Source organism: Oncorhynchus tshawytscha, linkage group LG07 (assembly GCF_018296145.1).
Source record: "Oncorhynchus tshawytscha isolate Ot180627B linkage group LG07, Otsh_v2.0, whole genome shotgun sequence".
Classification (NCBI taxonomy): Eukaryota; Metazoa; Chordata; class Actinopteri; order Salmoniformes; family Salmonidae; genus Oncorhynchus; species Oncorhynchus tshawytscha.
In genome coordinates, this window is record NC_056435.1 from 20,655,740 (window position 1) to 20,682,663 (window position 26,924).

Genomic DNA, 26,924 nt, shown 5'->3' on the forward strand with positions numbered 1-26,924 from the left:
CTAGCAGAGCTGGTTAGCTAGGCTGTTTACATTTAATACAAATATAAAAAATTGGTCATTTAGCAGATGCTCTTATCCAGAGCAACTTACAGTAGTAAATGCATACATTTTTGTACTTTCTCGTACTGGTCCCCCATGGGAATTGAACCCATAACCCTGGTGTTGCAAGTGGCATGCTCTACCAACTGTTATCTAGAACGTTCATTACTTTTTTGCCTGTGTTTACTGACACGTTCATATTCAGCGGATGTTGCATGTTCGTAAATGTATAAATTATTCTATGCTTCTGACACACTCAGACGAGAGTGCTCTGAAATCCGAGTAGATAGCCAGAGTGAATTTGTGAACGCAAGAGATATGCTACCTGGATAAGTCATTCAAGTTCTTGCTAGCTAACCAATTGACATCTGCATCTCTAGCTGTGTATAGCCACCGAAAAACAATGAGGGGAAAAGGTCAGTAACTCGCCCACTCCTCCAATGACATGACATGATCCTCCTAGCAGCTAGATAGCTAGCTATGTTAGGCTCCGTGTTTTTAGCTTGCTACATAAATAGATACGCTAGTTGATTAGCTACATTATGGCTGACTTGTGATCATTGCCCTTGCTAGTTTGATTGTATTGACATTCTCAGCCATATTTACTGTACATTTGTCTGTTTTTGTCCAAAATATTGAGTAAATGAAACTGAAACAGTGCATCCTGAATGGAGGCAGGAAACAATGTACCAGGCCAGCTGTGATTTGCAACCTGATAGCAATAGAAATGTATTGGTGAATTATATTAACCATGCATTGAACGGCATCCATCTATTCTGCCAACAATGCTTTAGTGTACGTCATGGAATGTTAAGTCTGATACAACCTATTTTTAAAACCTCTTATGAAATTTAGAATTTGATATTTTTTAAATTTTTTTACTGATATTATAATTTTCTCTATGTTTCATATCTGCAAAGTAGTTAAAACGCTGTCAGCTCCACTTTAAAGACAGTGACTAATCATTTTTTGGCAAGGGAAATGGATTTCAGTAAAGAGACAGAAATTATTTTACCCTGTCTGTTAGCTCTGAACACATGAATATCCTCAATATTAATATCAGAGTCCAGAATGTCCACAGATATCCAAGTTTCAGTCAATACCAGAATGTCCGGATTTGTCTGCATAGCCGAGATCTTGATGTAATCCAGTTTAGGAAGTAAGCTCCTAACGTTCAAATGCATCAACCCAAGTTCTTTATGATTTTTATAGTCACATGGAGTCTCCAATTTAATGATGGTTGATATTGATAATGTTGGTATGGCTATAAGGTTGCATGCAACTGCACCATTTGGTTTATTCCTATTTGTAATAGAGGAGACATTGAAATTACTTTTCCAAGGTTGGCACCATTGGGGCCTGAGGCCGCAGCCAATGTCAGTATGAGGAACTCTGAGTAACCAATGATGGAATGTTTGGACACACCTACTTATTCCAGGAGTTTCCTTTATTTTCGGTATTGTAGAATAATAGTGAAGAGATCAAAGATATGAAATAACACATATGGAATCATGTAGTAACCAAAAATGTGTTAAACAAATCCAAATATATTTTATATTTGAGATTCTTAAAAGTAGCCACCCTTGCCTTGATGACAACTTTGCACACTCTTGGCATTCTCTCAACCAGTTTCATGAGGTGGTCTGGAATGCAATTCAATTGGCCTTGTTCATTTGTGGAATTTCTTTCCTTCTTAATGCGTTTGAGCCAATCAGTTGTATTGTTGGGGTGGTATACAGTAGTAGATAGCCCTATTTGGTAAATACCAAGTCCATACTATGGCAAGAACAGATCAAATAAGCAAGGAGAAATGACATGTCCATAATTACTTTAAGACATGAAGGTCAGTCAATACTATTTTTTTTAAAGTCTCTTCAAGTGCAGTCGCAAAAACTATCAAGCGCTATGATGAAACTGGCTCTCATGAGGACCTCCACAGGAATGGAAGACCCAGAGTTACCTCTGCTGCAGAGGATAAGTTCATTAGAGTTACCAGCCTCAGAAATTGCAGCCCAAATAAATGCTTCGCAGAGTTCAAGTAACAGACACATCTCAACATCAGCTGTTCAGAGGAGACTGCATGAATCCGGCCTTCATTGTTGAATTGCTGCAATGAAACCACTACTAAAGGACACCAATAAGAAGAAAGGGCTTGCTAGGGCCAAGAAACACGAGCAATGGACATTAGACCCCAGGAAATCGGTCCTTTGGTCTGATGAGTCCAAATTTGAGATTTTTGTTTCCAACCGCCTTGTCTTGTCACAGAGTACGTGAATGGATGATCTCTGCATGTGTGGTTCCCACTGTGAAGCACGGAGGAGGAGGAGGTATAATGGTGTGGGGGTGCTTTGCTGGTGACACTGTGATTTATTTAGAATTCAAGGCACACTTAACCAGCAAACCATCCCATCTGGTTTGTGCTTAGTGGGACTATCATTTGTTTTTCAACAGGACAATGACCCAACACACACCTCCAGGCTGTGTAAGGGCTATTTGACCAAGAAGGAGAGTGATGGAGTGCTGTATCAGATGACCTGGCCTCCACAAACCCATTTGTGATGGTTTGGGATGAGTTGGACTGCAGAGGGAAGGAAAAGCAGCCAAAAAGTGCTCAGCATATGTGGGAACTCTTTCAAGACTGTTGGAAAAGCATTCCAGGTGAAGCTGGTTGAGAGAATGCCAAGCGTGTGCAAAGCTGTCATCAAAGCAAAGGGTGACTACTTTGAAGAGTCTAAAATATTTTTGGATTTGTTTAACACTTTTTTGGTTACTACATGATTCCATTGTGTAGAAAACTGTCATGGTCAAATCATATTGACTAGCTAAGATGGGGAGATCTGTCCATAATAAAGCACTACTCTATCTTCTTAACAGCACTATCAACAAGGCAAGTCCTACAGGCTATAGTTTTGTCGCATCTGGACTAGTGTTCATTGCAATTGGCTCAGAACAGGGCAGCACTACTGGTCCTTGGATGTACACAGCGAGCAAACATTAATAATATGCATGTCAATCTCTCCTGGCTCAAAGTAGAGGAAAGATTGACTTCATCACTACTTGTATTTGTGAGAGTTATTGACATGTTGAAAGCACCGAGCTCTGTTAAAACGACTAGCACAATACTACATAGAGCCATGGCGTCATGGAACTCTATTCCACATCAGGTAACTGATGCAAGCAGTAGAATCTGATTTTTTTTAAACAGATAAAAATAGACCTTATGGAACAGGTGGGGGACTGTGAATCAACACAAACATAGACACTGGCACATGCATACACACACATGATAACATACTTACTATACACACAAGTACACATGGATTTTGTGTTATAGATATGTGGTAGTGAAGTATGGGCCTGAGGGGGCACACTTAGTGTGTTGTGAATTCTGTAATGAATGTATTAGAATGTTTTTAAAATAGCATAACTGCCTTAATTTTGCCAGACTCCAGGAGGAGTAGTTTCTGCCTTGACAGCAGCTAATGGGGATCCATAATAAATACAAATAATCAGTCCCATGTCCTCTCTTTATTGCCTTCAGAAAATAACCCCCCCATGAGGACATCCCTTCTCAATACAGTGAAGCAAATGGACCTGAGAGGCCTTCCGATCAAAACCTCCAAGATTCCCATCAACCCCCTAAACTTCACTGTGAGTAGTTGTACCTTAGCCTATCTCATCTTTCTGCTCAACTGAGCCTTCTGCAGCTCCTCTCTTTACTGATCAATCAACCCACCTACAAATGCATTTTCCCTCCTCCATAAAGACTAAAAAGACAAAGGTTTCCATTTATGCTAAAGCCCTGTTTATGCCTGGTGCTAACATGCATCCTTTGTCCTGATCCTGTCCACATTCTGATTGTGCCCAAACGTGTGCCTGAGCTAGCCAGGCAAACGTTGTGCAATGGGGTTTGCTGTAATACTAGTGCCAGTCGTTTGTCTCAGAGGCCACTGATTACTGTTGGATTAAATGCACAACATGCTCACAGCAGGTGTCCTGTTGATTCCCCGCTGAGGAGCACTCAATCTGTTTCACACTCTCTCGCCCTGCACCTTGGCTGGGTATCTGTGCTCAGTTTTGTCAATGCTTGTTTATTTACCGGAGCTTTGGTAGTCCCACCGTGACGCTGGCACGTTTTGGAATTCTAACCCTTTTTAACATTGTGTGTTTGAGCTACAGACTATCTATTTCTTCTGCATCCACTGATTGTATTATGTGTGATTAACAAGGGCTGAGCTAGAGCCGTGTTTGTGAGAGAAGGGCGGATCCTGAAAACAGTTATTATTCTCCCAAAAACATCTGTAAATTCGTAACGGTTTAAGTTACAAACAATCATGACCCCATATGAAAAGCTGAGACTCATGAACGCTCAAAAGTTTTCAGTGGTGGCAAAAATACCCAATTGTCATACTTGAGTAAAAGTATAGATTCCTTAGTCGAAAATTACTTAAGTGAATGTCCTCCAGTAAAACACTACTTGAGTAAAAGTCAAAAGGTATTTGATTTGAAATATACTTAAGTATCAAAGTAAAAGTAAAAATCATTTCGCATCGCAAGGATTGGAAAGCTGCCGCAGTCATCCCCCTCTTCAAAGGGGGAGACACCCTGGACCCAAACTGTTACAGACCTATATCCATCCTGCCCTGCCTATCTAAGGTCTTCGAAAGCCAAGTCAACAAACAGGTCACTGACCATCTCGAATCCCTCCGTACCTTCTCCGCTGTGCAATCTGGTTTCCGAGCCGGTCACGGGTGCACCTCAGCCACACTCAAGGTACTAAACGATATCATAACCGCCATCGATAAAAGACAGTACTGTGCAGCCGTCTTCATCGACCTTGCCAAGGCTTTCGACTCTGTCAATCACCATATTCTTATCGGCAGACTCAGTAGCCTCGTTTTTTTCGGATGACTGCCTTGCCTGGTTCACCAATTACTTTGCAGACAGAGTTCAGTGTGTCAAATCGGAGGGCATGCTGTCCGGTCCTCTGGCAGTCTCTATGGGTGTGCCACAGGGTTCAATTCTTGGGCCGACTCTTTTCTCTGTATATATCAATGATGTTGCTCTTGCTGCGGGCGATTCCCTGATCCACCTCTACGCAGACGACACCATTCTATATACTTTCAGCCCGTCATTGGACACTGTGCTATCTAACCTCCAAACGAGCTTCAATGCCATACAACACTCCTTCCGTGGCCTCCAACTGCTCTTAAACGCTAGTAAAACCAAATGCATGCTTTTCAACCGATCGCTGCCTGCACCCGCATGCCCGACTAGCATCACCACCCTGGATGGTTCCGACCTTGAATATGTGGACATCTATAAGTACCTAGGTGTCTGGCTAGACTGTAAACTCTCCTTCCAGACTCATATCAAACATCTCCAATCGAAAATCAAATCAAGAGTCGGCTTTCTATTCCGCAACAAAGCCTCCTTCACTCACGCCGCCAAGCTTACCCTAGTAAAACTGACTATCCTACCGATCCTCGACTTCGGCGATGTCATCTACAAAATGGCTTCCAACACTCTACTCAGCAAACTGGATGCAGTCTATCACAATGCCATCCGTTTTGTCACTAAAGCACCTTATACCACCCACCACTGCGACTTGTATGCTCTAGTCGGCTGGCCCTCGCTACATATTCGTCGCCAGACCCACTGGCTCCAGGTCATCTACAAGTCCATGCTAGGTAAATCTCCGCCTTATCTCAGTTCACTGGTCACGATGGCAACACCCAACCGTAGCACGCGCTCCAGCAGGTGTATCTCACTTGATCATCCCTAAAGCCAACACCTCATTTGGCCGCCTTTCGTTCCAGTACTCTGCTGCCTGTGACTGGAACGAACTGCAAAAATCGCTGAAGTTGGAGACTTTTATCTCCCTCACCAACTTCAAACATCAGCTATCTGAGCAGCTAACCGATCGCTGCAGCTGTACATAGTCTATTGGTAAATAGCCCACCCATTTTCACCTACCTCATCCCCATACTGTTTTTATTTATTTACTTTTCTGCTCTTTTGCACACCAATATCTCTACCTGTACATGACCATCTGATAATTTATCACTCCAGTGTTAATCTGCAAAATTGTAATTATTCGCCTACCTCCTCATGCCTTTTGCACACATTGTATATAGACTCCCCCTTTTTTTTCTACTGTGTTATTGACTTGTTAATTGTTTACTCCATGTGTAACTCTGTGTTGTCTGTTCACACTGCTATGCTTTATCTTGGCCAGGTCGCAGTTGCAAATGAGAACTTGTTCTCAACTAGCCTACCTGGTTAAATAAAGGTGAAATAAAAATATAAAAAAATAAATCCCTTATATTAAGCAAACAAGACGGCACGATTTGCTTTATAAATGTTATATATATATATACACAAAAAAATATAATTTGTGTTTTTACCCCTTTTTCTCCCCAATTTCATGGTATTCATGGTAGTTGTTACAGTCTTGTCCCATCGCTGCAACTCAACTTTCGACTGAAAGGTCGAAAGCGAAGGTCGAAAGCCGTGCGTCCTCCAAAACACAACCCAGCCAAGCCAAGCCGCACTACTTCTTGACACAATGCCCGCTTAACCCGGAAGGCAGCCGCACCAACGTGTCGAAGGAAACACCGTTAACCCACCACAAGTGTCGCTAGTGCGAGTTGGGACAAGAACATCCCTACCGGTCAAACCCTCCCCTAACCCGGACGATGCTGGGCCAATTGTGCACCGCCCCATGGGTCTCCTGGTCGCGGCCAGCTGTGACAGAGCCTGGACTCAAACCAGGATCTCTAGTGGCACAGCTTGCACTGCGATGCAGTGCCTTAGACCAGCACTCAGACATCATTTACAAAAAAAAAGTAAAAATACTTTCAAGTACTGCTTAAGTGTTTTTTGGGGGGGTATCTGTACTTAACTTTACTATTAATATTTTTTGACAACTTTTACTTCCCTACATTGTACTTTTTATTCCATACATTTTCCATGGTACCCAAAAGTACTAGTTACATTTTGAATGCTTAGCAGGACAGGAAAATGGTCTAATTCACACACTTATCAATAGAACATCCCTACTGCCTCTGATCTGGTGGCCTCACTAACACATGCTTTGTTTGTAAATTATGTCTGAGTTGGAGCGTGCCCTTGGCTATCTGTAAATAAATAAAAAACTAGAAAATGTGTCCATCTGCTTTGCTTATTATAAGGAATTTGAAATTATTTATACTTTTACTTTTGGTACGTAAGTACATTTTAGCAATTACATTTACTTTTGATACTGAAGTATATTTAAAACCAAATACTTCTAGACATTTACTCAAATGGTATGTGGTGACTTTCTAGTATTTAGTGAGTCTGCCAGATCAGAGGGACCAGGGATGTTCTTGTAATTAATAAGTGCATGAATTGGACAACTTTCCTGTCCGCCTAAGCATTCAAAATGTAATGAGTACTTTTGGCTGTCAGGGAAAACGTATGGAGTAAAAATTACATTTTCTTTAGGAATGTAGTGGAGTAAAAGTTGTCAAAAATATAAAGTACAGATACCCCAAAAAACTACTTAAGTAGTACTTTAAAGTATTTTTACTTAAGTACTTCACCACTGCCGGTTGTTGGGGACTCGGCAGAGGCGAGTACCCCACAGCCAGAAGTTCCTGTTTTCAGGGGAAATGGAAAGAGACCTTGTTATGAGACTTCAGCTTTTGGACAGTAACAAGGCAACACTCAATCTTAGCTCCTCTTCCACATTTACTGGATTGGCTGATCAGTGCGGCAGAGAACCTCCAACAAAAGTTTTTTTCCCTTCTTGTCAAGACCATTATGTAGGCGATCTAGTTTTAAGTGTTTCTTTAACACCTGCTACGTTAGGTTAGAGGTTCTTCGACAGTACACAACTAAAATATAAGCACCCCCTATTTGACCTTTAACCTTTTTTGATGATCATAGGAAATCCCAGGACAGAGTGTCTTTAAGTTCACCTAGTTGCTGTCACAAACTCCACCATTGTCTTTGACTAGTTGGATATTTATATTTACATAAGGCATTCTTATAAATGTATATTTGTTTATCAGGTTTTTGCTGACATCATTGGTGAAATGTAAGCAATGCAATGAATGAAAGAAGTGAATTTCACTGTGAGATTTCCTGGGACTGATAAGGTTAAATGTTCCTACTATTGCTTGTTTTGAATAATACAAAGCAGCAATATTGTAGTATTGTATATTTCCTCTGTACATATTTTACTGAAAAGGCATGGGGTCTTATAGTGCAGTATGAGATTTGTGACAGAATAAATCCATTTCAAATCAACTTTCTCATCCTCAGTCTCCACTGAACAAACTCAAGAAGAACAAAGTGGAGGAACTTGAAGAGGAGACCCCAGAGAAAGAGGAGCTGGATTGGTGGTCCAAGTACTATGCGTCACTGGAAGAGCTTAGAAACCAGGTATATAGTGAGTGTAACTAAGCAATGTTTTTATACCAAGGGTGGGCTTGGTGTGCTGAAATGTAATCCAACAAAAAAAAGACATGGTTCATAATTACATCAGATGTTTCTGGAAGTCTCTGGTGGGCCAAACCAACATTTGTTATTGAGGGCTAGGTTTGTTACAACTGTATACAGCATCAGCATACAATCAAATCACTATTTTAATTTGTTTTGCAATACATTTATCATTCATAGGAAATGTCAATATTTGTTTTTTCTACAATACTGTTTATCTGTGTATCTACAGTAATGTTTTGATGATAGTGAGACATATTTTTTTATTATTTCCAGACTGAGAACGAGGAGGACATGGATGAACAACAGGAAACAGGTACTCCACACAGCTGAGAGTTGTTGTCTGTCTAATACAGATGTCTACAGCCCGGTCTTAGTTAGATGCATAGGGGAATGAAAATCGCCACAGACTATTTGATTTTATTCTTACCACTTATGCTCAGAATTGCAAGTCTATATTGTGTGAACTCCTCCTTTCAATTGTTCAATTCAACTGTGGTGAGTTTCCCAAAACCTCATAGCTACAATGGAAAATGCAACCATTTTAAAATCAATATTTGACTGTCAATCTTAATGAAGTCTTAAGTACTTTGCTGCTCTACCAGTGATGTAGGTATCATCAAGAAAAGCAGCACCTTTTACTTACGAAGCTTTTGCTAAAATCACCCCAGAGCTTTTGAAATTGAATAATTCTATGTATACTTTACTTTCTTACTTGTGCCCTGTTCTTCATACATTTTTGGGGATTCTAATTTTTTATACAAGAGTTTAATATAATGACATTCCCAGCATCCATTAATACAATGTTTTCAGAGTAAAAACTCTACGGACACTATGAAAGCTCAACCAAGTTTATTCTTCCAAAAGGATCAAACAGCTGCTTTAGACTAACATTTTCACACAAGCACGGATATTTAACCCTTTCTCCTAGGCTGAGTCTCCTCCTACCCATCTGAACAAACATTATCTTTACTGCTAGGCAGGAAACTAAGTAATAGGCCCTAAAATTTTCTTTCTCCCTTAATAACGTGATCTGACCTCGACCCCCTTCACCACTAATCCATGGCTCTCTGCCCTTATCAATGCCTGCCACGTGATCGCTTCCCTGCACTCAGCACATTCCAAGTTCAATTGCACACACTATATACCTTCCTCCTACAGAGGAAGGTATATAACCCTAAGCACTCAATATTTCAATAAGATCGCTGATATAATGTAAACGTTATACATTACCCTCTCTCCCTCAGTGACATGAATAAGTATGTTTCATATTCTCAGAACCCAACAGCAGTAATGCATCAGCCTCGTGTGCCAAGTGATCCTTTCCCCACCTCAGTGTGGAAATCTGCACACGCTGTATCTCATTGAAGGCTTCAATGCACAGAGCAATTGTAATCTCTGAGTTAAAGGTCATGTTTATTCAACAGATGTTGGAACATTAGAGGCAGAGGAGGAGGATGCTGTGATAGTGGAGATGGAGCCACCGCCCAAACCGAAACGGAAAAAGATAGCAACTCTCCAGGTGAGGATGTTCTCTGTGAGAATTTTATGAATCCTGTACAGCACAATGGCAGGTGTGGATGGGGGTGTAGATTCAAATCCGGTCCACGCCTTCTCGCACACCATACCTCTTCTTTACTTTCTTCTATCTCCTCATTGTGTCTGTCCAATATACTTGAAAATGTGAGCAAAAAATACAGTAAGGCTACATTAATAACCTGGGTGTTTTCTCAGCTCTATAAATCAGAACTGGAGAATGAGTTTAGCGAATTCATGGATTGGCTGCACACATTCCCCATCTACAAAGGCAAAGCCAATGAAGAAGAGGATGAGGATGAAGAGGAGAGAAGCATGGGGAAATACAAGGTGAGCGAGATAAGAACACATTGTTACTCTAGACCTAAGAGAAATGTGTCTCCCTCAAAAAATCAAATCAGAGCGATTTTTACTGTCATAAGTGTCTTAGAGAGTCACACTATTGTGTCAAACCACTCTTCAGTACTGATACTGTGTGGTTGGTTGAGACAGTGTTAGTAAAAAAGTGTTTTTTGTTACCACAGGGTTCTTTTTTGATTTATCCCATCTCACCTGAGGACGAACATGCAGAGCGCCAGATTACCAAAGGAATTCCCCAAAATACACCCATTAAAGTACTAGTGCGGGTGTATGTTGTGAAGGTAGGCTTATAAGCTAGCATGTTTTTGTTGCTTATGTTTTCAAGACATGTGAACTGAATTCGAAAAACCTCAGCACAACTCCATTGCTATGCAATTTCAAAGTAATTAATAAATTACTAATATGTTAATACAATGTTATTACTCAAGTAATAGCAACCATACTACATACGAGCAAATTAAGGAACAATGTTATCAATCTCCCCCATGAATTTCCAGGCCACCAACCTGGCCCCTACTGACCCTAATGGGAAGGCAGATCCCTATGTGGTGGTGAAAGTTGGTGGACAGAGCATGGACAACAAGGACAGCTATATTCCCAAACAGCTCAACCCAGTGTTTGGCGAGTGAGTGGCAACAGGAAGAATTATAAACATTCAACTACCGAATATGATTATACAGAGTTAAACATTAAACCAAAAACTCTTGCTTGTCGAACTGCCGACATGAATGATGTCATTGTGTTTTCTTAAGGCGGAACCATTTGCAAGGAGTATTGCAGAAACTATCACTATTTAACAAACACATTAAAGGCCCAGCGCAGTCAAATTCAGATTCATATCCTCTTTGTACAATAGCTGAAAAATCTGTGAAGGTGTGACAATATGATTAGCGTTATTTTACAACCGTTTCTGCATGTATGGAGTTTTTACATGTTGCACTTCTCCTGTAGAGTGTTTGAGCTGACCGTGTCCTTCCCACTGGAGACGGAAATTACTCTGATGGTGTTTGACCACAACTTGGTGGGCTCTGATGACCTCATCGGAGAGACGCGAATCGACCTGGAGAACCGTTTCTACAGCCACCACCACGCAGGCTGTGGCATCGCCCTCTACTATGACAAGTGTGTCTGATATTCCTGTCCATACAGGACCTTACATCTCAATAATGTGCACAAGATATTATGGTGCATCAGATTGGCATAATCTCATCACTGGTCTTTGCAGCGTCATTTAAGGCAGCTGTTTTCTGTGATTGCAGAGACGGATACAATAAGTGGAGAGATGCCAAGAAACCATCTGCCATTCTGGCAGAGCTCTGCAGGAATAATGCGATTCCCTCTCCGGAATACCGTGAATTGGAAATCAAAGTTCTAAACAAGATCTTCAAAGTGCCTGATGAAGCGTTTCCTGAAGGTATGTTTCCTTTATCATGTGGATCTCGTTCTGTACGAAACTGAAGAAAAGAAAAGACCGTGTCCAGGATTCAATCAGATCAGCGGTAACCCGGGTATAGCTTTTAGCTATACCCGGGTATACGCATAGCTTTTCATGGCTTTTGTTTAGGCAGTGTCGCAAGTGTAATTGCGTTGGAACTGTCAAATCGGTGAGCAGTTGCTCTTGTGGTTGTTGTCACGAAACCACAGTCGTCCTTATATCCCACCAGCGTTAGAAGTTTAGAACGAGAAAGTGTAGGCTATATAGAGACAATGATTCTCAAATTGAAAATCATTAGACAAAATAATAAGGATTTAGAATAAGGATTACATCACACTTTCCAGTTTTCAAACTTGTAAGGAAATTAAATGTTGTAGAGTCTAGATCCAAATATCAAATATACAGCATATACCAAATATCCTTGCTCCAGAGGACATTTTCATGTATTACATTTCAGATTGATCCAAAAAGTAATTAGCTTTTATTTTTTTTGAGTTTTGTGTGGAAAAACCCATAACTGATTTACACAGATAGCAATCATGTGCCAATTGACAATATTTGCAGCTGCATTATAAGTATGTTAATGACTAATCCATAACATGAACAAGTGGCACTATCACAATCATGTTTCCTTTGTGTCCTCAGAGTTGCTGAAGAAGAACAAGAAGACAGAAGAGGATCTGCATGAGCTGGATGAGCACAAGGCCCTGAGTGTATTGCACCGGTGGGGGGAGATGAGAGAGTTTTGTGAGGGAGCCTGTCCCCTTGTACCAGAGCACGTGGAGGTACGCTCCCTCCTCAACCCTGAGAAACCAGGACTGCCTCAGGTGAGGGCACATTTCTTACAACAAATGCAGTTCAAAGTGCTTAACAACAAATAAAATAAAAGGTGAGAAATATAACAAAAGCTTTACGTTTCGAGACAAATATAAAATTAAGATAGGCAAGATTACAATAGTATAACAATAGTAAAATAACAGTGAATATGAGAGACTAACGCAGCAGTAAATGAAAGGGGATAAAATAAATAAGATATACAGTATGGGATAAAATCAATAAAGTAAATAATATGGCTAAGACAACTAAGAACACCCTTGGTAAAAGCACAGCTAAAGAGAAGCTTTTATTTGTTCTCATTTCTTTTTTGTACAGTTTCTGAAGCCATCAAAATCCTCATTAGTCCAGGGGCCGGTGGAAAAATGTGTCCACTTTGGGGGATAACCAATATGTGAAATTTGGCTGGCTGGCCCATGGACTATCTGGCAGGCTGTTCCAAAGGCTAGGACCATAGTGGCTAAAGGCAGCCTCACCAAAAGTTTTTGTTCTGGCTTTGGAACAAAAACAAAAAACAGTGTCAGGTGATCTGAGGGACCGACTAGGCACGTAACAGTGAGCTACAAAAGTATTTGCTGTTTGTTTTGGTTTTGTTTCAGATTATTTTGTGCCCAATAGAAAGGAATGGTAAATTATGCATTGTGTCATTTTGGAGTCACTTTTATTCAAAATAGGAATATGTTTCTAAACACTTATACAATTATGTGAATGCTACCATGATTTCGGATAATCCTGAATGAATCATGAATAATGATGAGTGAGAAAGTTACAGATGCTCAAATATCACCCCCCCCCCAAAAAATGCTAACCTCCCCTGTTATTGTAATGGTGAGAGGTTAACATGTCTTGGGGGTATGATATTTGTGCGTCTAACTTTCTCAGCTGACAGTATGCACTTTAACATCATAGTCTTTGTATCATTTCAAATTTAAAGTGCTGGAGTACAGAGCCAAAACAAACAAAAAATGTGTCACTGTCCCAATACTTTTGGAGCTCACTGTATCTTAAGCCTTGTTCACACTGGCAGTTTGAAGTAACTCAAATCCTATTTTTTTGGCATATCTGATTCGAATCGGAACTTTTTCCTGCAGTATGAACAGCCAAAACGCACATGTAATCAGATATTTCAAGCCACATTTTAAACTACCTTCATAGGTGGTTTGAAATCAAATACAAGTCTGATTCCTGTCAATACGATTTGTCTGAACTGTCAAATCTGATTTATTTGCCATCAAGTGTTTGTTTTTTTGTTTTTACTGTTATTTGGCATATCTTGTCACTTGCTAGCTACTCTGGCGACAGTTTGACAAGAACATGTGGTAGCTAACTATTTGTGAATGTTCTAGCAAGCTAAACAGCTAGCTTTAAAAGTGATCTTAAGACTTTTGCAGACTGTATGTCGGATTCAATCTTTTACGATTATCACGTCACACTGCAATGTTACCAAATTAAAATCTTGCTATCAACCTGGTCAGTTCTGTCGGCGATTGGCTTGCATGGCTACGTCAGCCGATGTATTTGATCTGCACATGTGCCAGAAGTGCAAGCTTCACTCTATTCTTACAGGTGAGTGAAATGAGTTTGGAAAAACTGAAAGTGTTCATCTTATATGTTCAAACTCAGAATCAAATAGGCTTTCCCAAAATAACATGTGGTAGAATGTTTATTTTCATTGCTGATGTTGTGCATTTATCAAAATCCCATCAGGTAGCCTGATTTCAGATGTGTCATGTAAACAAGATTATTAGGGAAATGGTTATTCTGGCACAGCATGTAGGATAAACGTTTAAATCAAACTATTATATTAATCTGACTTCATAATAATCGTATTATTGTGCGCATACTCAGTGCCGACCGTGTTCCTATTGGTCAGTCACTGGAATCGGATCTCAACACCAGCCACACTACACAATAAAATGCAAAGAAATTCTGACACTGCTATAACTTTGCCGGTGCCTACGACTGCACGTGTCTGTACTTCATCGGCAGACCTACACTGAACGAGCCAAGGAGTTACAACCTAAGAATTTGCCTACGACAGAGACATCTTGGCTGGGACAGCAAAATGTTGCATAAGACGGCTAAAATCATACAGTCTGCAAAGGCCTTTACACTATGATTTCGAACATGCAACGCAACTGGGAAACTTCCATGGCAGGCATTGTTGTCACCTTAGCTTGCTACACAACAACTTCTGAGTGAGAGCACCACCATCAATCAGCCTACACCACTGCACACACACCACCAGGTACCATGACATGTAGGGTAGACATGTCAGCAAATTACTACAGTCTGAACACACACAAATCCAATTTGGTCACTTGTAACTAAAGCATATCAGACATGTATTCAAATACATAATCTTGAAACAAAGTGCTGGTGTGCTTTCCTCCCACGAAAATAAAGTGAAAATTGCAATGCAAATAAGCCTTGTCTGGGAATTTTGTGACAGAAATAAACTACTTTTAAGAACTTTGCATATGGCTGCCTTGCTTGGTCTCCTTACCTCTGCTCCTTGGTAAGCAACATGTCACATGAACAGATCCAGGAGGCGGTATACAAAGTGCTCAAAAGTTGTTTATTTTGTATTTTTGAGAAATGACACCCCAGCGCTTGGACAGAAAAGTTTGTCAGCACTCTAGCAACGTTTTATTTATTTAACCAGAAAAAACCCTTGAGGGTGTACTTAACACAAGAACACAATACAATACATGGTCTTAATTGTCAACAACGTTTTCTTCAATCAGAGCTTTAAACTCAGCAAGTGACACCCTCTCTTCCAGTTTTAAAGTACTTTGCAGGTCGTTCCAAGACCAAGGAGCAATAAAGGAACATTTTATTTTTCCCATATTTAGTCCTGGCCTTAGGAACAGTGAAAGATAGTAGTGTCTGAGACAGAGACTATATGTTTGTGATGACCTTATTAATAAGGAGCATAGATAAGTAGGCAGTAGTCCTTCTTGTGGGAAGGGAGGGCCACTTCACCATGTCGGATAGATCACAGTGATGGGTGTGTGGTCTTGCATTTGTTAGAAATCTAAGCGTCCCGTGATACAGTGTCCAGTATCTTATGAGTGAATTCAGTCCCAAAACAAAATTCCTCTATGGGGCATCACACTCGGTGCTTCATGTTGCCTGGGAGACTAACCTTTTACTGCAGTGGGCTAAATCAGGGTCACAGTGTTTCTTGGTAGTCTTAAACATGTATATTTTGAAACAAAAGTATACACCTCACACACATGGTTATGGGATAAAAATAGAAGTCAACTGCACCATGTCAGATATAGAGTTGAAATATATTGAATTTTTAGTTTGCATCCAAATATTACACTTCATATACATCACAGAAGACTGAAATATTACAAAACCATTTGACATAGAAACACTAGATTTTTGGCGTTTACATTTTTTGTATGTTTATTAAATATGAAAGGATGAAAAAGATGAATACAATTACACCCATGCAGGAAACGGCTACAAAGCTGCACATGACGGCCTGGACCGGAGGTAGTGGATGTCCTGATTTGTGTTTAATGTAACCACAAGTTTTAGACATGGCGATATTGGTGTTCCAGTGATTACCCCTGAACACTGGTTCAGGTTTCTTTCACGAGTCCTTGTCCTGACTGCTCTGTGCCCGGTGCTTTCAGGGCTACGCTCACATGTGGATCGATATGTTTCCTATGGACGTACCAGCACCTCCACCTATCGATATCAAACCACGGCTGCCTGTAAGGTAATCCAGTCTGTGAGACACCATGTCATACTACTACATACTAGGATCCACAACCTAAAGATAACTCAGCAACACCCACTTTTCTCTCTCACTAAAGCTATGAGTTGCGCGTGATCATATGGAATACTGATGACGTCGTCCTGGATGATGTCAACCCCTTCACTGGAAATAAATCCAGTGATATATACATGAAAGGGTTGGTAAAAACCACACACACACACACACCACACACACACCACACACAACCTAGAAAACCAAATGGATTAATTATTTTGTAAATCATTTCGGTGATGAAATGCCAGATGTAACAATGGGGACATTTGAGTTGTTCTTACCAGATGTGCCTCTCAAGATGTACAGTAACTGGATTTGGATTTTATGGATAATATATAAAGATTATTTGTAGAAAGATGTTGTGTGAATTGACGTTGAATTGTTTGTCACTCTGAATACAGCTGGATTAAAGGCTTAGATGGGAACAAACAGGAGACTGATGTCCACTTCAACTCCTTGACTGGGGAGGGGAACTTCAACTGGCGTTTTGTCTTCCGGTTTGACTACCTCCCCACAGAGAAAGAGATCACCTATACAAAAAAGGAGTCTATCTTCTCTCTGGAGGAATCTGAGTTCCGCCAGCCTGCCGTTCTTGTGCTTCAGGTCTGGGACTATGACCTCATCGCCGCAAACGACTTCCTGGGTGAGAGGTCATGATGAGTTTATATCTTTGTGGTTCTGTTGTCCTGTGTGAGCATGGACCTTGCTATGCCAAATGTCGTGGGTTCGATTACGCTGGAGCCACCCATACGTATAATTTATGCAGACATGACTGTAAATCACTTTGGGTAAAAGTTCCTGCTAAATGGCATAAGTATTCAATTATTTCGATTTTTAGTTTTCCTCTTCTCAGTTCATATTGGCTACGAAAACAATACCAGAACGACTGATGAACGTACCAATTACTAGTAAACATGAACTATAAATTAGCACTTCACTTTTGTATATATTTCTTTTTAACCTTTATTTCAACAGGGAATTGAGACCAAGGTCTTTTTCACAAGGGATCCCTGCATTTTACAATGTTACACCTTTTACAAAATACAGGAAAATACAAAAGTATAGATGGATTCAAGAAAAACCATCACATTTCTCAATACAGAGGTCCTCTACATTTTTATTTGCCAGAGAGGCACCAACCTATCTAGTTTAAATTATTCACTGGCCCAGGCACTAACGTATCCAGTTTAAATGATTCACTGGCCCAGGTCTTTTAATGATGACTTAATCAAGTATTATCTGCTTGTAAATGAAGAAGAACAAAAGCAAATATGAAGAGTTAATGGTGCTGATGACAAAAACAATCACACACAATCCTTTAACTAGGGTATGTTTTTCATAATGGTTTGTTTCTAGATTGTTTAGTAGAATTCAACACAGTTTATCCCTACAAGTAAACATATACTAATAGAGAAATTAAGGCAAAGGCTGCTAAGGTTTTGATCTTAGTCGTGAGTGTTGGCATGACAAACATTGGTCTTCCTTCATACTGTCCAAGCAGAAATTCATAAATAGTTTTACAAAAAAATTACCTTAAAGTGACAGCTTCCTGACATCTTAACCATCGTCTTACCTCAGAAGGAGACCAAGAACGATTTGTCTCAGCAATCAACTAATGTATTTAATTACAATAGTTTGTCACGTTAGCATAATGTGACCCGTTGAAGGTTGTAGCCACTATATCACCTTTTTGGAGAGGTGATCGGTCCTCTGATAATTACATAAAGATCTAAAACACTTTAAAGCACACAGGTTCTTTATCAACAGGGGTGGAACGTGGAAATAACAAGCACACAACAAGATTGCAATAGAAGTCATTTTATTTTCAGCAGCAGCATTTAATAGTTTTAGCATCAGCTTTGTATTCAATAGATTCATAGTTTCCCACATCAATAATCAACATCGGAGTGCTCAGCATATAAGCATAAATAACCAAATCTTCAGTGCTGTCATGCTCACAATTATTCTATCGCCATAGTTAACTTTATACATAGTGAGTAGATGAGGAAGTGCCCAAGAAGAAGGTTAGTGGATCCTGGCTGAAGGGCACAATCTTGCCAACCACATACTCGACATACGATTAGGCTACCAAGCTGCCACACTGGAATTTGGACTAAAGGCACAGTCACCGCTCTTGTCCTCCCGAGGCACGTCAACCTTCACAGGTAAAGTGAAACTGCTGAGCACATGGAAACACTGGCATTTCTAAGGAAAACCCCACTACCCAACAATAAGATACAAATGGGAGCAATCAGTCTAGATGTGACGCCTGTCACATATTCCCCCTGCAATTTCAAAATGTGTCCTCACATTTTGGACAATAATAAAAGTAGCATGCAATAAAAATAAGAAAATATGCATGCAAAATATTAAGAAATCAAATCTTCAATACACATTAGGAAATGTTAAGCGTGTGACACACAATAGTGTGTCATGAATCTATTGTAATGCTTTTAAAATGGTATAACTGTCTTAATTTTGCTAGACCCCTGGAAGAGTAGCTGCTGCCTTGGCAGCATATAGGAAAAGCACTCCACAAGATCCAGGGTTTGCACAGCCAAGCCAGTCAGGGTTACCCCGGGACAGTCAGCTCAACCTGCCGACTACGCCAAATGTAACATGTTGCCGATACTACGCCACGTTTTTCTATACATGAGGTGACCTCAGGATTAAACTAACACACACAGTTTCTTTTAATCGGAGGTGACACATGAGAATAGCGATCAACAACAGTATTTTTTTTCCTGCTGAGTAACACAACACAGAACAATATTTTCATCTTCAGCTCCAGGTACATATGCCTATACCAGGACAAAAATTAAAACATAGCATATAGATCAACAATTAAATCACTGGTCAGTATATGTAACTCAGATCAATATGTTGTGCAGCACTCACATTCACAGGAGGGTGTGCCCAGTGAGAAGGTGAGCAGGTCAATGGCATATGGGCACTTACACCATATACAGACATACTTACAGCTGTTAGGCTAGTTCTCTGTTTGGACTTTGCAACATTGAGTATGTTCACATACACACAATATTAAGATTATTGTGAATAGTCAGATTAATATAATAGTTATATTTAAATGTTTATAAGCTTTGCAAGAATAACACATTTTCTAATAATCCTGTTTACATGGACACATCTGAAATCAGGCTACCTGATGGGACTTTGATAAATGCAGAAAATCGCCAGTCAAAAAAAAAACCGTTCTACCAAGCTGGAAAGCCTAGTTGATTCTGAGTTTGGACATTTGTATTTATTTCGGATGCTCTTCCTGGGGTCCCGCAACATTAAGGCAGTTATATACAATTACAAATATTACATTTCATAACACTTTTCACAACACATTAAGTCTCTGCACTCAGGCACTGCTCTACTACCACATATCTACAATACAAAATCCATGTGCACTGTGCGCCTCCCATAGTCTGTTCTGGACTTGGGGATTGTGAAGAGACCCCTGGTGACATGTCTTGTGTGGTATGCATGGGTGTCCGAGCTGTGTGACAGTGGTTTATACAGACAGCTTGGTGCATTCAGCATGTCAATACTTTAATTTAATTTTCCCTCTTTGTGGCACCTGACCACACGACTGGACAGTAGTTCAGGTGCGACAAAGCTGTGGCCTGTAAGACCTAACTTATTGATAGTGTTGTTAAGAAGGCAGAGCAGCGCTTTATTATGGACAGACTTCTCCCCATCTTAGTTACTATTGTATCAACATGTTTTGACCATGACAAATAATTTTAAGTACTACTTAAGTAGTGGGTATCTGTACTTAACTTTTACTTCACAACATTCCTAAACAAAATAATGTCTTTTTTACCCCACACATTTTCCATTTACATTTGACTCAATTAGTATTTTACTGGGTGAATTGAACTTTTACTTGAGTAAATCTCTATTAAGGTATCTATACTTTTACTTAAGTATCACAATTGGGTACTTTTTCTACCACTGATCCAGAGTTTACTTGAGGCAGTTTAGTCACCAATTTCCACATTATTCATTTCAATATTTAGTGTAAGTTTTTATTTTAATTTGTACTATTTTCTACATTGTAGAATAATAATGAAGACATCAAAACTATGAAATAACACACATGGAATCATGTAGTCACCAAAAAAAAGTGTTAAATAAATCAAAATATATTTTATATTTGAGATTCTTCAAAGTAGCCAACCTTTGCCTTGATGACAGTTTTTATGTATTCATTATTATTCTACAATGTGGAAAATAGTAAAAATAAAGAAAACCCCTTGAATGATTCGGTGTGTCCAAAGTCTTGACTGGTACTGTAAATATACATTTTGTATATTCTAAAATGCATACTTTTCCCGAACTCACTTCAATCATGCATAAGATGGAGGCTTGCGCTGCTGGTGCTGGCACATGCGCAGATCAAATACACTGCTTGAACTCCAATTAAGCTGTTTACATGACGAAATAAAAAGAAAGATTGCTCAGAAAAACAGGTGTTTAATCAGTGTATGCTTACTTCAATTATGACATTACGCCGATTTAAGATAAGCAAAGTAAGGTGTTTACATGACTAATGCCATACTCGGCCTATTGCCATTATCAGTTTAATATCAAATTACTAGTGTGCATGGTAACATACTCAATCGACCACCTCTCTTGTTTCCCCTGTGCATGCCAACCTTCTCACAGCAATGGGATCTGCTGAATGAACAAACAGCAATTTTTATAATGAAGGCCACACTCTTAACTTAGGGAGGCTGCGAATTTTCGCAGCTTTTTGTTAAAAATCGCGCAACATTTCAGCGCCCTGCTACTCATGCCAGGAATATAGTATATGCACATGATTAGTATGTGTGGATAGAAAACACTCAGACGTTTCTAAAACTGGTTAAATCACGGCTGTGACTATAACAGAACGTGCGTTTCATCGAAAAGTGCAGGAAAATCTGATCACTGAAAATGGGAAAATATATCCATGCGCCACTTCAACCCATTGTTAAAAGTGACCCACATTAAATGGGGCCGAGGTTGCAATACCTACAGCTTCCACACGATGTCAACAGTCTTGTCATTTGTCTCAGATTTGTTTCTTGGTCAAACCGAAACAAGGCAGCCGATTTATTCCGGTCTCCGACAGGATGTTTTGGTTGAGAAATATCCGGACATGATTTCAAGACGTGGAGCTATAGAATATACATCGCCCCGTGATCATTTTGATAGATTATTAACGTTTACTAATACCTAAAGTTGCATTACAAAAGTATTTCGAAGTGTTTTGTGAAAGTTTATCGTCAACTTTTTAAATTTTTAAAAATGACGTTGCGTTATCAAACTCAGTTTTTTCCTTGATTACACAGTCTTCATAGATCGATATCTAGGCTATATATGGACCGATTTAATCGAAAAAAATACCCAAATAAATGTTTATGGGACATCTAGGAGTGCCAAGAAAGAAGCTCGTCAAAGGTAATGAATGTTTTATATTTTATTTCTGCGTTTTGGGTAGCGCCGGCTACCGCAAAATCTGTCGTGTTAGGTGACGTTGCAGTATTTTGGGGGTACATGCTATCAGATAATAGCTTCTCATGCTTTCGCCGAAAAGCATTTTACAAATCTGACTTGGTGGATAGATTCACAACGAGTGTAGCTTTAATTCACTACCTTGAATGTGTATTTTAATGAAAGTTTAATGAAATTATGAGTTTTATCAAAAACTATAGGTGGCGCTCTGAAATCCGCTGAGTGATGTTCCTGCATGGGAACAGTATTCTGCGTCATCCTTAAGAAGTTAATTGCAATCTCACACACCTGGTACTGACAAAGGCACAAGGCTGCTTTTACTGTACCCTGTTACACATTGAATGTTAGCATCCTATTGGTTTCCATTCATTCACGTCACTACTAAAACAAAACATGTAAAAAAAATCAATCTTTACAAATGTTTTCCTTTTCAACAGACTGGTATTACTTATAATTTATTTAGTGTTGTTTACACTGTTCCAAACAGTCAGAAAAATTATATTGTAATCTAACAGCACCTGTTTGTCACACACAATATACATGCAGCTCTCGCTCCTAACCCCTCCTTTTCCTTGATCTCCATCTTATTCTTAAGATTACTTATTATTATTATTATAATGAAAATCATAATAGGCCATGTCGTTATCATTAGTAGGCTTTGTATAGTAGCCTTGTATAACCACCATCGAGCTGTAGGCCAAAGAGCGTGTCCTGTTTAGTTGTAACACTGTAACTTACTTAGGCTTATATTTCAATATATAGGCTACTGTATCAATCAATCATTCCATCACACAGCATACGAGACATTCATGCTTTGAAATGCAATCAAGCATTTTAGTTTTAAAATGAAATAATAAAGGGAGCTTTGAATAATTAGCCTAAACAATAAATAAACCGCAATTCACAAATAAATGCAACTGTTTTCAGTCTGCTGTAATAAAGGCTTTCTATATTTAAAAAAATATATTTTACCTTTTATTTAACTAGGCAAGTCAGGTAAGAACAAATTCTTATTTTCAATGACGGCCTAGGAATAGTGGGTTAACTGCCTGTTCAGGGGCAGAACGGCAGATTTGTACCTTGTAAGCTCGGGGATATGAACTTGCAACCTTTCGGTTACTAGTCCAACGCTCTAACCACTAGGCTACCCTGAACAGGCTCTCTGTGTTCGTGTATATATTATGACTACATTTTGTGAAGTTTCCTTTTTGGCTGTTCAGGCACACAACATATTTTTTGGAGGTAACACCCCTTCGTCAGTGATTGGTCAACGGTAGGGATTCTTCAATAAAGTCTGTTGTCATTCAACGAGAGATGACTAGTTTTCAAGCAACTTTTTTTCATTGAGAAATACTGCACCAAACATCTTAGTTAGATATAAAGTTGCACGACTAAGATCTCTTTGGCAAAAACGGTAATTAATGATACAGTTCTTGAGTCATCTTAGATTAATTCTGACTATTTTGAAGAAGTGTATACTGGCTACGGCTTCTCAAAATGGACAAACAGTACTATTGCCACTTTTTTCGAATTTTTGAAGCGAATGTCTTAAGGGAGGACAATTTTTATAACCATAATGCAACACATTTTGAAAAAGGCCATCGTTGGTGACCATCGTTGGTCACCCCTTTTCAAAGTGTGTTGCATTATGGTTATAAAAATTGTCCAGCATGGCCTTTACAAAAGTCATGTGATCAAAGGTCATGCAGTTTTCAATTAAGCCAAGGTGCTTCTCACCAACTGCACCCATCACCTATATTGTGGGAGGCAGTATTTGTCAACCAAATCATTAGTGTGTTTTGTTTGACCCATTCGAACGTGGCCAAAAAGGTGACTGAAACAGGAACCAACTTTGCAGCTGTTCTAAAGCTACAGCAGATCCAAATGAAAGTGATATTTCAGACCTCTCTCTAACCAATTCATTGTAGACATGTTATGTTTTCAGTTTGTGATATGGGGCTATATAAAAGTTTATTTCAACATTTATACAGATACGCTTTTATAAACAATAGCAGATATGTTGAAACTGCCATATTGAACTGAGCCTTGCTGTTGGAAAACCACTACAGTGTCCGACTAACGGCTGTCACAAATGCACCTCCCCCAACTTCACTCCTCAACTTGTTGGCTTCGTTAGGCTTACCACACAAACAAACTATTGCTGCGTTACAGCCGGACGTTATTGCTGTGATGTTGACTCCTTTTGGGGTGTGTAGATATTAAAATGGCAGGAAAACTATTGCTTAGCTTGATACTCTTCAGCTGCTAAATGTTGCTCTCGCCTCTCTGTCACCTCTCTCCCAGGCTCCATTGAGCTGCGTCTGAACGACATGGTGCGTGCAGCCAAGACCTCAGGGCAGTGCAGCATAAAGATGGCAGAGGACAAGGCCAGTCCCCGCTTCTCTATCTTCCTTAACAAAAGGATGAAAGGATGGTGGCCCCTCATCAAGCTCAAGAGTCAGGAGGACATTGAGAGGGAGGAGAAGGAGGCTGAAGAGGCAAAGAAGAACAAGAAAAAAAAGAAAAATAGCAAGCACAGAAACATGAAGCCGGAGGACCTTCAGTTTGTAGACAGCAGTGGGAACACTTATCTCCTCATGGTAATGCATTATGAGATTATAATTGACCTGAAGGTTTGGGCAGGATTAAATCCTGGTGTGGGTCACACATTAGTAACTGAGGTTATGGGGAGGATCCTAGTTAGCCCAAACTCCATGCAAGTTTGGTATTTTATACATTACCTTCCTCTTAATTGTCGTCCACTTAATTGTGCCATTGTTGAACTTTCCAGACACTTTTAAAGTGCATGGCAGTTATCCTTAAGAGTCTATTGACACCCGTGCGTCATTCTAAGAAACATAATTTTAAAAATCCACATCAAAATCCATCAGTTTATTCAGCATGACTATCTTGGCAAAGGAGAAGTGCTCACTAACAGGGATGTAAACAAATTTGTGCACAAAAGTTAAGAGAAATAAGTTTTGTGTGTATGGAACATTTCTGGGATCTTTTATTTCAGCTCATGAAACATGGGACCAACACTTTCCATGTTGCATTTATATTTTTGTTCAGTGTAGTAAAGGCCAAATTAAAAATAAATAAATATATTTTTATACTTGAAATGGTCCTAAAATTCCAAATCAAATAGCTGAATGTTAATGACTTCCAGCACCTTGAGCCTCCAATGACTATAGTGGAATCAGATTAGAGTGAGGGTATGGTTTAGTCACAAATTGGTGGTAGTGATAAGTGTAGGACTTACAGAAAAATTATATTTATGTGTGTTGTGATTAGGGCCCTGTGTTTTGCACAATCATCTGACATAGTAAGATTGTATCCTGTATTTTAAGCCTTATCCAAAAGTTTGAACTACACAAAAAATGAAACCAATTGTCTGAGGATGGTGCTGGACCATCAGACATAAGATGAAAAGTGGAAAAAGCTTTAAATCCAGGCATGTCACATGATTGTGCAAGACACAGGGCCCTATTTGATAACTCTTTGTATTTTCTTTTTTGTTTAGGGAAAAGTGGAGGCAGAGTTCCAGTTGGTGACACTCGAGGAGGCAGAGCTGACTCCTGTGGGAAAAGCCCGCAAGGAACCTGAGCCACTTGATAAACCAGAGTAAGTGACTAAAATTATGTTATTCAATCAAAATAATTGTGCAAGAAGTTCTCATGGTCATAAAAAATGAAATGCTTTCCTTTTTTAGAATGTGTGAGTGCTGAGTGCGTGGGCAGACCTTTAAGCAATAAAGCCAGAGGGGATGTAGTATATTTAAGTAATAAGGCCTGAGGGGCTGTGGTATATGGCCAATATACCACGGCTCAGGGCTGTTCTTAGGCACAACGTGTTCTTAGGAACGACGGCTAAGGCTTGGATACAGCCCTTAGCCGTGGTATATTGGCCAAATACCACAAAACCCCAGAGGTGCCTTATTGCTATTATAAACTAGTTACCAACTTAATTAGAGCAGTAAAAATATGTTTTGTCATATTCGTAGTATATGGTCTGATATACCATGGCAGTCAGCATTCAGGGCTCGAAAAACCCAGTTTATAGCAATAACGTGCAAGGGGGTGTGGTATATTTAAGAAATAAGGCCTGAGGAGGTGTGGTATATTGCCAATATACCACGGCTAAGGGCTGTTCAAAGGAACGACACAAAGCGGACATTATAAACCGGGTCATTCGAGCCATGAATGCTGATTGGCTTAAAGCCGTAGTATATCAAAACATTTAGTTTTACTGCTCTAATTATGTTGGTAACCAGTTTAAAATAGCAATAAGGCTCCTCTGGGGTTTGCGATATATGGCCAATATACCACGGCTAAGGGCTGAGTCCGTGTAGCGTCGTGTGTAAGAACAGTCCTTAGACATGGTATATTGGTCATATACCACAAACCCCTGAAGTGCCTTTTTGCTATTATAGACTGTTTACCAACCTAAATATAACTGTAAACAAGTAGTTTTGCGTAATACCCATGGTACATTCTCTGATGTACACATGGCTGGAATTCTACTTCATCCAATCAGCATCCAGGACCCAAGCTACCTGGAAACAAACATTTACACCTTGTATTATCCCTATCCTAAGAGGTGTGATAGGATGACATTCCGAACACCGGCCTCTTACTCCTGGTATTAAAATGCGTGCACTCTGGTCGCATTGTGTCTGCATTGTTTTCGGATCTCACGTTGATGCAGATTTGTTTGTGGTCACAGTTCTAGAAAGTCAAATTAAATATAGCATATTTCATCAGGGTATTGTAGTGCTATTTCAATGTTTTTTCATGTGTCTGTTATTTTCCCATTTCCATCTTCCAAGACAACCCTATGCTTGGCATGATTGTATGGCCACCGTGCAATTCCATGGTTAAGTAATTTTTACACCCGGGTAACAGAATTCCATTAACGGAATTTCATCATGGGTCC

At 39.7% G+C, this 26,924-nt stretch overlaps 1 protein-coding gene across 2 annotated transcripts in view; it reads left to right on the forward strand.

The window, feature by feature from the left end:
- The window catches only part of fer1l4 (fer-1 like family member 4), a 102,857-nt gene that overhangs the window by 68,198 nt on the left and 7,735 nt on the right, over nt 1-26,924 (forward strand). Inside the window, exons 31-45 of one of the 2 annotated variants that reach the window (XM_024426382.2) lie at nt 3,581-3,690; nt 8,350-8,469; nt 8,803-8,842; nt 9,954-10,048; nt 10,261-10,392; nt 10,587-10,703; nt 10,920-11,047; nt 11,374-11,544; nt 11,682-11,836; nt 12,503-12,684; nt 16,342-16,427; nt 16,525-16,623; nt 16,883-17,124; nt 24,294-24,589; nt 25,513-25,613. In XM_024426382.2, the coding sequence (XP_024282150.1) occupies nt 3,581-3,690; nt 8,350-8,469; nt 8,803-8,842; nt 9,954-10,048; nt 10,261-10,392; nt 10,587-10,703; nt 10,920-11,047; nt 11,374-11,544; nt 11,682-11,836; nt 12,503-12,684; nt 16,342-16,427; nt 16,525-16,623; nt 16,883-17,124; nt 24,294-24,589; nt 25,513-25,613 (2,074 nt within the window). Of the gene's footprint in view, nt 1-3,580; nt 3,691-8,349; nt 8,470-8,802; nt 8,843-9,953; nt 10,049-10,260; nt 10,393-10,586; nt 10,704-10,919; nt 11,048-11,373; nt 11,545-11,681; nt 11,837-12,502; nt 12,685-16,341; nt 16,428-16,524; nt 16,624-16,882; nt 17,125-24,293; nt 24,590-25,512; nt 25,614-26,924 lie in introns of those variants that run through there. The other variant, XM_024426383.2, reaches the window with a different exon arrangement.